General features: G+C 36.0%; 1 protein-coding gene across 1 annotated transcript in view; it reads left to right on the forward strand.

Annotated features, from left to right (window-relative positions):
* Positions 1-2,831, forward strand: part of fhip1b (FHF complex subunit HOOK interacting protein 1B) — a 30,278-nt gene extending 27,447 nt beyond the window's left edge. Inside the window, exon 13 of the mRNA XM_065251828.1 lies at positions 60-2,831. Within this exon, the coding sequence (XP_065107900.1) occupies positions 60-370 (311 nt within the window). The 3' untranslated portion in view covers positions 371-2,831. The remainder of the gene's footprint in view (positions 1-59) is intronic.
* The last annotated feature ends 10,178 nt before the right edge of the window (positions 2,832-13,009 follow it).

Raw genomic sequence — 13,009 nt, forward strand, 5'->3', positions numbered from 1 at the left:
CAGTTAAATGCAAGATGTTCTTCTCTTTCCTTTTGTTCTCCCTCTTACTCATCACTCAGTTAAAAGCCGCAAACCATCCCTGGGCGATCTTATCCTGAGGCACACCAACAGTCCTACAAGAGCTCGACATGCAGCTCAGTTGGCATTGGCCCACGTGAGAGATGGAGGGCAGTCTCTGCACAGCGCTCTGTTTCGGGGTGCCATGGGTGGTGGGGCTTCAAGCTTGGAAAAGCAGGCGGAGGCACTAAGGGTGAAGAATGCAGTCTACTGTGCTGTCATTTTCTCCGAATTTCTCAAAGAGCTGGCAGCACTTGCACAGGAACATGCAGTAGCCTTACCTTTCTCACCAAGTCAAGGCACTGAGGAATAACTCAAACCAGATGTTTCCTCTATATCTGCATCATCCACTGTTCCAGGCACTGTAGACTAATACCTGTGATTTTACTTTTTTTTTTTTAAAGAAGCTACAGGCTTTTAAGGGACATAATGCACTCAAGAGACAGGAAATAAACAAACCTTCGTGTAGGTAGAGAGATGCCATCACTTGTTTATAATCTCATGTTCATAATGTAATTTTTGTAATTGTACAGGTCCATTTATCCATTAAGCTTTAGGAAATTGTGCATATAAATTGTGTATATAGTCTATATAGAATATCTATGTGTATAATGATTTTGTACACATTTAAAAAGACTTGCATCCTTGAAGCTGGAGGAATTTGGTTGTAAACTTGCACTCCCTACATTTCTATGTCAATTCAGAGTTAAAGTAGACTCACTACTCATTTTCTTTTAAACTTTTATGGGTGTGGTAGGGCCATTTACATTTTTAACCATGATGGGAACTTGTTTTTTTATATATATATAAAAAATGTGTCATCATATCACACCAAATAATGGTCTTTTGTAAAGGACTGAATATAAGACACTTACTGTTTTCACACACTGGGCAATAAGTCCTCAGACTCTCAGCAGGATTTGGCCTTTATTGAAACATCTTTTAGATTCAACAAATATACATGCACTTGACAAAATGTCCAATAAGGTCTTTTAATAGTACACATTTTTTCCCACACAAGTTCAAAGGGATTTTCCTTTTAAATCTCTGACAAATTCAGCATACACTAGATGGACTTTTGTGTTGATTTTAATTGCAAAAGGTTTACATTTGCATTGTCCTGAGTGGTGTGAGTATCTGCCATGGGAAATACTAACAGTACACTCAGTCTGAATGGCATTAGGGATCCCCTTTAATTTCGAAAGGTGTATTATCCTTCCCACAAAGATCTCCACCTATAATGGATGTTAGTGGCGTGTTCAGGTGAATATCTCTTGGCTTCTGACTGGGTGCTATTATCTTAAATTTTTGATTGGTATGTGCAAGAAGAAGCATGGTAGTTACCTGTCCCTTTATGGAGTGAGCCAAGTTCCTTAAATCATAAGCCATCTTAGTGTTGGATCATATAGTGTTTTTGTTATTATCCACGTCATTTTGCTAGTGGTTTGGAGTATGAGAGATCAGACATAGTGTGCTTTTATTTTGTTTGTTGTGGTTTTGTTTTGTTTTGTTTTTATTGCCAAACCACTTTTGACACTTTAATGTTATGAATGGAATTAAGGATGGATGTGCATTTGTTTTTTTTTTTTACAGTATTGTTTTGCCCATTTTTAAGTACATCATTTACAAAGCGAAATGCTAATCTGAAATTCTAACAGCATCTGTCCCAAAAGCTGTTTTGTCACATATAAGCCATATGCACATTACCTCAATTGTTTTTTTTATTTTTTTGTTTGTTTCAAATAGTATTTTGCTGCTCCAGTTGTGGGAGTTTGCTTATTGCTTATTAATCTGATATTGTTTTAAGTGTAAAATGTGATCAGTTTATAGATTTAAAACTTAGTTAAGAGTTTCATTTAATTTTTTTTCTTTATCAATCTATCCATCTATCCCTTCATGCAGTCTTTGCATGACCTTCTGATGGTTTTCTGCTTTTGTTAACCCAAGTATTTTTTTAGCATGTTTAGCATGTAAATTACATCTTTCAGAATAATGAAGAGAATGGTGTGAAGAAAAGACTTCAAGATTATATTTGGCATCTCTGAAATGTGTTAAGAATTCATAATTTTGATTGTATACGTGTTTTGGAAGAGAAATGAGAGAATGGGAAAGACAAAGAGCAAATGGTTAAATGATGAAACGGTACATATATTTTCATGTTCAGTTTTCTCAACAGTGATAACAATTTCCGTTAAATTTCTAAATTAGAAATGATATATGCACATTCGGTCTGTCATAGGATTTAAATGCACAAAAAAGTTTTTAGGACGTGATTTTATGCCTGATGTGGTGCATGTTTTTTTTCTTTTGTACTCGAGTATTGATATGATTTTGAAAAATCTGTTTCACAATGATTTGTGTATGCTTGTTATAGAAGTGTTTGCTTGATGCATCAGTAATCATGCATCTTTAATTTGTTTCCTTTTTTCCACCCTTTTTGTTTGAATGGAACTTTAAAGGAAGTCTGCTGCTAATCTATGCAAAATGGTTTCTATTATTTTGGTTAAGCTAAGATGGTTAAACTGTTGGGAACATACACAAACTACATTTACAATCTTGAAGGCCACCGTAATTATCTACTTATCCCTTAAATAATTGTCTGGACTATGGAAATCTAATGCAAGATGATGAATGTGATCAAAATATTTTTCTATATTTAAAAGGGAGAGCAAAGTAGAAGTGAATGGAGAATTAAATCAACGTTAAACCTTCAAAGAAGATCAAACACTAAAAGGGAATGTTTTATTAATTTATAAATGTTTTACCTGGCAATACCTTTGGCTTCTTGGTGTTTATTTCTTGAATGCTTTCAAATGCTGTTTTTCATGTTTCTGACACAATGTGGTTGATTGGAACATAAAGTTCAAAAATGTAAAATGTGAAGGAAAACTCAAAACTGAGGTGTTAGCATTAATTGCTAATTTGTTGCCTGCATGTTGTTTTAATCTGGTCAAAAACAAGGAATGTCTAATTTGGTTAATATGCAGATAAAACAGTGGTTCTGACCAACTCTGCTTTCGATAGGCCCATTTTTATATTGGACAATTTTCATGCTGTCCGACTTGCATGCTTTGACAATAGCATAATGTGTTACTGTAAAATTGCCAAGTTTAACAGAGCAATTTGGATAAAGTGCTTTATTTTACTACTACCTGAACTCATATTTACTTTAGCGTGAATTAACAGGAAATTAGGGCAAAGACTAATTATAAATAATATTCAATGAATAATATTGAAGTGATAATATTTACAATGAATGAAGTCGTGCGAGAATTGTCCACCTAATTGTGCTAGTAAATAGTAGGGCATTGTGTGTTAGCAATGCAAAGTTCATGCGTTTATTCCCAGGAACGCATACAGAATTATAGATTGATAAACGATATTCATATAGATTGATAATTGCTTTTGATAAAAACATCTGCCACAAATGTAATTCAATGATTATGGAGCTAGAAGAGTCTCAATAAAGATAAATGCACACACTACATTCACATATGCACACACAGGATTCATAAATACACACGCAGGATACACAAATGCACACACAAAATTTAAGAAGCACAGAAGATTCACAAATGCACACAAAATTCAGAAATGCACACAAAATTCATAAATACACAACCAATTCAGAAATGCAAACAACATTTACAAATGCACAGGACAAGATTCAGAAATGTATTTCTGATGCACACACAAATATATCTTGATTTACAAACTGTTTTTGGTGTGTGAACTTTACTGCATTACTCCATACCACATGCATATCACGCTGTGTAAACTACTTCTTTTTCGGTTTTATTGGCGGTTGGCAAACCAGCTTAAAGGTCATGTGATTGGCTTATAAGTAAACAATCCCCCACGTGGGGTGCGTTCTTGTGATTGGCTAAAACAAGGGAGATATCTAATTGATTGCAGATCATTCCCTGTTTAAAAAAAGGCATTTGTGTGTCGAGCCAAGTCAGGGGAGTCTCAAAATTCACACACAAATGCAGTAAAGTTCACAGACCAAAATCAGTTTGTAAATCAAGATATATTTGTGTGTGCATCAGAAATACATTTCTGAATCTTGTCCTGTGCATTTGTGAATCTTGAGTGCATTTGTAAATGTTGTTTGCATTTCTGAATTGGTTGTGTATTTATAAATTTTGTGTGCATTTCTGAATTTTGTGTGCATTTGTGTATCCTGCGTGTGTATTTATGAATCCTGTGTGTGCATATGTGAATGTAGTGTTTGCATTTATCTTTATTGAGACTCTTCTAGCTCCATAAATGATTGAACTGACATTAAAATGCAAAATATTAGAATTGTGATTTTCCTCCTAGTTTGAATTCAGCAACAACCAATTATACCAGTTTGGGTAAAGGTGGAGAAAGTGTACCATTCATGCAGTGCTATAACTACACTACATCTCTTTATTGCACATTGTTACAAATGCTAATGAATACCTTCAGATAATTTTAAATGTTTATTGTAAATTCGTTTTAAAAAAACGTGATTTGGGGCAGCTCATGAGCACAGACACCAAGGTTACTGGTGGTTACTGAAACTAGTTCTGGACCGTTTCCTAGCAACAATGGGAAAACTAGCAAGAGAAAAAAACTCAAGCTTGAGAGAGACTATTGACAGAGGTACAGGTGACAGACACGCAGGTAAGGCTCTTAGCTTCCTCTGAGTCTGACAAGTTTTCTCTAACTAATTTTGTGTCAACAATGTTTATTTAAAATCCTATGACTATGTTTTTGACAAAAATATTTATCAATTGTTGTAAAAAGCTTTTATTTTGCAAATAACAATTTGGAAATCATGTATATGGTTATTATTGATGCATGCTTTCATCTGCTAATACCAATTTAGAGCAGAAACAAAACGAAAAAAAGCTCAATTTATATTTTTTTATGTTTAAAGATATTTATTGTATATTTGTTACTTTTGTATTAAGAAACAATAATTAGAGACACATTTGGTAACTTAAATGCATGGCAAATATATGTTTTTCCTACTTTGCAAAGTCAATAGATGCAAAGTTCATCTGTAGCAGCTCTTCATAGATAATGTAAGAAGTAATTTGAGAAGAGACCTAGAGACACAAATGCACCATATCAAATGACATTGTTTCAATTATGCAAGCGACTATTGATGTTAAGTGCAATGATTTAACATAACAACCCGTAAACGTTGCAAGCAATTTTATTAACATTATTAAAATATTTCTTAATAAATACTTCCACAATTCAAATGCACACAGATTTATTCTATATTTTATTTTAAACACAGGTGCACACATAGACACCTTTGTCAGTTTGGCACAGAGACTAAGCCAAGTTGGTGCTGTCTCAGACTGTGTGAATACCTGAGCAGGAAAGCATTAAGGGCTTACTGTACTGCATGTACTGTACGGTAAGTTAGCTGATAAATTGTATTCAGTTTAGATCTCATTTATTGCTATGCATGCTTGATATGTAATCTGTTTAACATAAGAAAACATTATCATGCATAATGATGTCAAAGTGCAGTTTCATTTGGTAAAAATCTTGTTTTTACACCCAATTTTTTTCACTGCACATGCACACTTTAGAGTCAACTGCTTTATTCCTCAGCATGAATTAAGCATTAGAGTGCTGAAGTATACCAGGCATGAAGAGCGAAGAAAGATATCTGAAGAGTGAAAATAAGTGAGCAGGATAATGCAAGTGTACTTTTCAATTTTGACATTTTTCTTTTTTAAGTCTGTCTTATACCTCCCACATATGTGCTGCTGTCTGCCTGTTTGTTCGCTGCCTGCCTTCCTGAATTTGAAATGCTAATAATCTCCTTGGCAGCAGAAATATTCTCTTTTTTCTGTCTGCCTTTTACTCCCCTTTGCTCACATTTGTTTGTCTGCTGCAGATCCTCTATATAGCTAGGCTTTCTCTATTCATTTTCTAATAATCTCTCTGGTCTTTCACCTGTTCCCACACTGCCTCAGTTGCCGTTCTCTCAGTGTTTCTCTGCTCTGACTCTCAAGGTCAAAGTTTTGTCACTTGCACATCAGAACAATGAGAGACTAAAATGAGTAATACAATTAAAGAAATAAGAGACACATATATAAGTTTAGGATGTGTATATGTGTTATATCAAAAAAGACGAACAAAATGCAAATATGTTCTGTGGCTTTCTTTCACTTTTCCACTCTGTTTGCCCTCTCATATGTGCTCAGCAACTGCACCAACTTCCACCAGACACCAAACCGTTTCAAATTCCATAGGCAGTCTAGAGTTTCTTACTTTCATTCAGTACAACAGCAAACAACAATGGGCTGAGATGTTATCTCCTAGAAACATCTTAGTTCTAACAACATAAAGGGGTAAAATGAAACAAATAAACAAAAAAAAAAATCATGGTTTACCTCGGTGGCCTTTTGTCTGTTTTATTGTATGTTCTGATTGACAATAATTTAGAAAATAATTTAGACTATTGAACCTTACATTCTTGTTTGTTTACCTGAGCACAATTTTCCTGGAGTACAGTTACACTGTGTGCTTTAATGCACTGTTTAATGATTTATAATTTACAGTGAAAACATATTGGAAGGCGTATATAATTGTATACATTAAGGAAATTATAATTATTAACTAAGTTAATTATAATTCAAGTATAGTTTAAGAATGATTAAATTAATTAAATAATTAAATTGTATATATATATATATATATATATATATATATATATATATATATATATATATATTAATTATATGTAATCAATTTAGTCATTATTAAATTATATATATTAATTTAATTATTCTTTAATCATACTTGAATTATAATTAACTTAGTTAATAAGTATAATTTATATATATATATATATATATATATATATATATATAAATTATACTTATTAACTAAGTTAATTATAATTCAAGTATGATTAAAGAATGATTAAATTAATTGCATTTAATTCAATATTTAAATTATATGTTACACCAGAACAGCCACATACTGTCATAAGACAGCAATATCTTATGTTGGTTGTCCTTCAACTACAGCAGGCTTACAATTTATTATCAGTGTTTGTCTTTAGCTTTAGCTTATGTTAATTTGAGTTTTACAATAATGTAAATTATTGCATCTGTTATACCATTCTTCACTTAGATAAATGCTTTAATATTGAATACAATGGAATGAAGCTTTAAGAGATAGCTCACCCAAAATGACAAATCTGTCATTATTTTCTCATCCTCATGTTGTTCCAAACCTGTATGAATGTCTTTTTTTGATGAACACAAAAGAAGATATTTTGATAAATGATGGTAAGCACACAGCTGATTCAACTTTAATCATTGACTTCCATCGAAGGAAAAACAAATACGATGGAATTCAATGGGTACCGTCAACTGTGTGCTTCCCATCATTTATCAAAATATCTTCTTCATCATTTATCACAATACTTCCATAATATTTGTGTTCCTCCTATGGAAGTCAATGGTTACAATCAGCTGTGTTCTTACTATCATTTATCAAAATATCTTCTTTTGTGTTCATCAAAATAAAAAACTCATACAGGTTTAGAACAACATGAGGTTGAGTAAATGATCATTTTAATTTTTGGGTGAACTATCCTTTACATTTTTTCTCATCACCCCAATATTAATATCTCTTTCTCTCTACCTCTCCAGGTCAATCAGTGTAAGAGTCTCCTTAATCACTTTTCATTCTATGCAATGATGTTTGCTGGATCTACAATAAGCAACAAGTCTTCACCTAGTACATCTCCACAGCCCCCTTTAAGCCCTTTGGCACAGTCGGACATGGAAAGCCATGAGGACCCGAAACCTAACTCTGTAACCTCCTCCTTTACCTTACCATGCTGGGCTACACAGTCCCTGTGTGACTTGGCAAAGTGTGAGACAGAACTTAGGCGACTGCGGGAGCAACAAGTAGTCGAAGCACAGACGATTAGTCGAGGTGTGGAGCGCGCACTGATCGGAGCACAAAGGGAGGAACGACGTTTGTTAGAGAGGGTAGAGCAGGACCACCGGGATGTGCAACGCCGACTGGAACAGGTGCAGAAGGAGAACGCAGCAGCTATAAGAGTTGGGCAAAGATTGGTGGACCAGCGATTAATTAAAGTTATTAAGCTTCGAGAGCTAATAAAGAAAAGTGGTGGTGGGGATGGTAATAAAGACAGAGATGAGGATCAGAAGAAAGACCAGCTTCTTAAGGGGGTGGCAGACCTGGTCCAACCCTGGGAAGTCTCGCTTGCAATCAAACGTGTATCTTTTAAACCTAGTGCCCAACCAAATGCTGTAACCTTTGGTGAGATCAATATACAAGACCACAATGTTCAATTTCCAGTTGGTGGCTGTGGACAGCAGGGACAAATGTGTTCACTTCATGCTGCTGAAGCACGCAGTGGAGGTCGGTTAAGTGTGGAGGGGTCGAACGCAATTGATGGAAAAAGTATTGGAGAAAGCCAGATCCTGAGTCCGAGGCAGAAGTCCAAGCACTCAACAACATGTAGTGGTAACCTCAGGGTTGTTCGTAAGCTCCGTTTATCAACCCGAAGTGATGAAGAATCAGTGGAAGTTGTAAAATCCCCCCAATTGAGCCAGAGGACCCCAAATCAAATCTCTTGTGAACTCGATTCATCACAGGAGGATGAATGTGAGTCTCCCTTATCTGAATTCAAAGGAGATGAACTCTTTTTGGCTGTACCATCATATAGTCAAGGAGAGTCAGAGGGAGAGGACTGTGGACATTTGTGTGACCACCAAGACCAGGCGTTTCACACCAGAAGAAGCAGGTCTTTGAGAGAAACATCACAATTTGGAACCTACTCATCTCCTCAGAGCCCCAGAGAGCTGCTCTGTATGCCAGGTAGCGACAATCAATTCATACGTGGCAGGTCTTGTTCCCAATTAAGTGCATCTTCAGATGACCATGCCCCCAATCGTCCATCATCGCCTGCTGAAAGCGTGGATTCCGGTTATACCTTCATTGTTAGCTCACCTAGAGAGTACACAAACTCGCTCCGTCCCAATGCCCGTCTCTCTAGATCAGCTGCTGACCTCTCCCAGGGTAGCCGACCCCGAACCAGAACAGAGCAACAGACAAAGTCCACATTCCAAAGAAAAAGTGACGTGTCACGGACTAAATCCTATCCCAGTCATAGTAATATCTCTCCTAAAAACACCCAGCAACATGTCACTCGTTCCTGCAGAGTGCCTCGTTCACTCTCTATGTCTGTTATTGATAGCTCATCTCAAAACAAATCGAACCACCTCACAACAGGACGGCAGAATACTCAAAACGAGAACAGGCTCCGGATTGAGAGAAGTGAGCCACCCCTTCCAGATCTGGAGGAAGATACAGAATCACTAGCACCAGAAGAGGTACGTCTTATACGGCAGTTTGGCAAACAGGGCTCAGGACGTGCCGATCTGACACTGCCCAGTGGTGTTCATGCAACGCCTCAAGGTCAACTTTACCTTGTGGATTGTGGGAACGCACGTGTCCAGGTTACCGATGCCCATGGCAATGTCCAACAACAAGTGAGTTGTGCAAGTAATGACTTAGGAGGATCTTCAAGACGCTGTCGCAATTACTTCGATGTTGCTGTCAATTCCAAAGGTCTGATTGCTTTGAGCTGTGCGGCTGAAAGAGCTCTCCTAATCTTCAGTCGGCACGGGCGGCTCCTCCAAACTTTCGGAGGGGGAACCTACATTGCAGGGGTGCCTCGAGATGAGCTAGAAGCACCAAGGGGAGTGACAGTTAACCAAAGAGATGACTTCTTAGTTGCAGATATACGGAAGGGTACACTTACGGCTCTTAAGCTTGAACCAAAAACTGGCTCCAGATTGGAACGCATTGTGGTGACTGGTTTCCACAGGCCTTATCTGGTTGCAGCATGCCTGCAGTCCGGTCTTGCTGCGGTATCTGAGCGAGGCAATGAGATGGGGCAGGAGCCTTGCGTGAAGATTCTAGGACCAGGTTGGGACACCTTACGAATCCTGGGTGTGTGTCCTAGTTTAGGACCTGTACTATCCTGTCCTTGGGGGCTCTGCATTGACAAGGATGGGGATGTGTTGGTGGCAGACTGGGGGGGACAACATCGGGTGGTCCTATATCCAGCGGAGGGCCCAGGGCGAGTGATTGTGTCTGATGGACTGAGTAGCCCTCGTGGACTGGCACTATTACCAAAGGATCTTCTAGTTGTGTCAGACAGCATGCATCACTGCATTAAGATTTATCAGTACAAATAAAACATAACCACTACACCATAACAGTGATGATTTATAAGCTTGGTCAGGCAGTGTTGGGAGGTAAGTATTTGGTCAAATTGAGTTTACTAAAACAACTCATTATCATATTGCACAGTATACAGCATGGGTCAAAAAGCTTAGGAGAGTGTGCCAGTAATGTCACTTCGAAGCATTGGCACATAGAACATATTGCAAAAATGTATTAATTTAATTTCATGTATTTAGTTGTTTATTTAAAAAAAGTCCCAAGCACGGTGTATTATAATAAATATAGTGATTAATATAGAAATTCAGTAGTGCATCTTTAAAATGATTGCTGACCCCTGACGTAAAGCTTTTCAACAACACAGGGCAAAACCCTACATTTGGAACCAAAGAGGTGTGGGGAAAATTGCAGTCACCTATAGTCTGTTTAAATGTAGGTTGACTTTGCTCATGAATGTATTTTTTGTGTTTGTTCTTTAACATTTGCTTTGATTCCCTTGTTGGTTAAATAGTGTGATTTATTTCCAATTCACTTGTTTGACAGAGGTAAAATTGTTGTTTTTTAACTTTGGGGAACCTTTCCAGCAGGAGGCAGCAGTGAAGCATTTACACCAGCCTTTATGCAGTCCTTGTATGTTTTGGGAAGTACAAAAATTCAAATCAATCATCTTATGACATAAGAAAGACTCTGTAATCAATCAGGCTTTTTGTTTGAACTTTACACTGTAAAATCTAGAAATGTATAATTGACGACGGGCCATTGAATTATAAGAAAATAATGCACACCAAGGTGGTAATGCGGGACGACGCAAAGCGGAGATGTGCATTATTTTCAAATAATTCAAAGGACCGGAGACAATTATTCCGCTTATACCTCGGTTACCACATACATTGCTCTGGTGCCTATTTTTAAGACATTTGACAAGTTAGGTGCGGTTTACAGAAAAATAATCCACATCCATAGAACATTTCTCAGCCAATCAGAATGCAGCATTCAACAGACCCGTGGTATAATTACCTATAAACAGGGCTGGAAAGGGCAGAAATTCAGTAGGGGAACTCTATATTACACTGCAAAAAATGACTTTCTTACTCAGTATTTTTTTTTCAGTAGAAATATCAAAAAATTCTTAAATTAAGATGTATTTTCTTGATGAGCAAATGACCTAAGAAAATAAGTCTCGTTTTTAGACAAAACATATCAAATTTAAGCAAATTTGTTTAAAACAAACAAAAAAAATCTGCCAATGGAATAAGATTTCTTTTCTTAAATTTACTTTATACAAGAAAAATTAAGCAAAAATTTTCCTATTACATTGGCAGATGTTTTTGCTTGTTTTAAGCAAATTCACTTAAATTTGATATGTTTTGTCCAATAACTAGACTTATTTTAGGTCATCTGCTCATCAAAAAACTACATCTTGATTTTGAAAAGAAGACAAAAATAACATAAATACTAAGAAAGTAAGTCATTTTTTGCAGTGTAGATTACTTCTTAGATGGGTTTAAAATAACTAATAACGTTACAAAAATTCTCCAAAGTATGTTTTCTTAAATAATTAAATCACAGTGTGAAAATTTCGATATTTAGTTAATGGATATTTTAAGATGAAAATCTGAAATGAAATCGATACATCAGTCATACAGTGTCTCTGTGATTGTGAAGTGTGACAAGTGTGATGATGCATTAGAAAATAATAGTTGCAATAAAAAAAAACATAATTTTATTTGAGTTATATAATAATTTACTCCCCTGACTCCATCCCCCAGCATTCTCCACATTTCCAGCCCTGGTTATGAAACCCAACCCAACCTTTTTTACAGTGTACCACTGCTACAATATAAAGAAGCCTAACTTTAAAACAAGGTTTTGAATCACTATCATAAATCTGCTTGGTCATAAAATGATAACTGACATTGCAGTCAATATCACATTTTTCAGTTTCAGGTGTAAAATCTCTAAAAGTGAAGCCAACGTTAGTCAAATCTTTTAAATAATTTTAAACCTTTTACTTTTAGCTCTGGAATCTTCAGAGTCTGGTTATAACTCTCTACATATTAAAAACAAACCAGCTATGCTGTGTTGGCTAAACATGCAAGTTTTTTTTGCTATAGTTCACAAAGAGCAAGTTGGAAATGCTTTGATAAAAAGACATCTGCTTGTTTTCAGAAGTCAAGCATGCATACAGTCAACATCCTTTTATAGAGAAAAACTTTGACAGAAGTTTTTTTTGTGTTTTGTGATAAGCAATTCTTGTTATAACTGTTTTATCCAATAGTGAGGTCAAACAAAGGCCTAAGTCTGACTTTATGCAAAGTTTCAAAAAATGTGGTCAAAATATGTACCCCAGCTGTACTATTAATATGCACCATAAGTTCAGATATGCATACATCTGGTACCCTAAGACTGCACTAATATGAACTCTTTAGATGCAAAGCTTTCATTTTTTAAAAGTTTGACAGCTGGTGTACATATTGACTATTTTTCTGCCAGTGTGTATGCCTAAAAACAGAAAGACTTCAAGCATCTCATTACACAAGTCCACACATTTCTGCAATGGTTGACCTTTAACTGCGGTTTAAACACACTCAGCTTAATAGCAGATGATGAGATTATGTTTCAGCCCATATGAATGTGAAATTGTGGGAATATACTGGTAGATGAATTTCCCATGAAGGAAAACCTGTTCACCCGTTCCAATCTAGACTTGTTTTACGTTGTTAAA

The sequence above is a fragment of the Paramisgurnus dabryanus genome, chromosome 15 (genome assembly GCF_030506205.2).
Source record: "Paramisgurnus dabryanus chromosome 15, PD_genome_1.1, whole genome shotgun sequence".
Classification (NCBI taxonomy): domain Eukaryota; kingdom Metazoa; phylum Chordata; class Actinopteri; order Cypriniformes; family Cobitidae; genus Paramisgurnus; species Paramisgurnus dabryanus.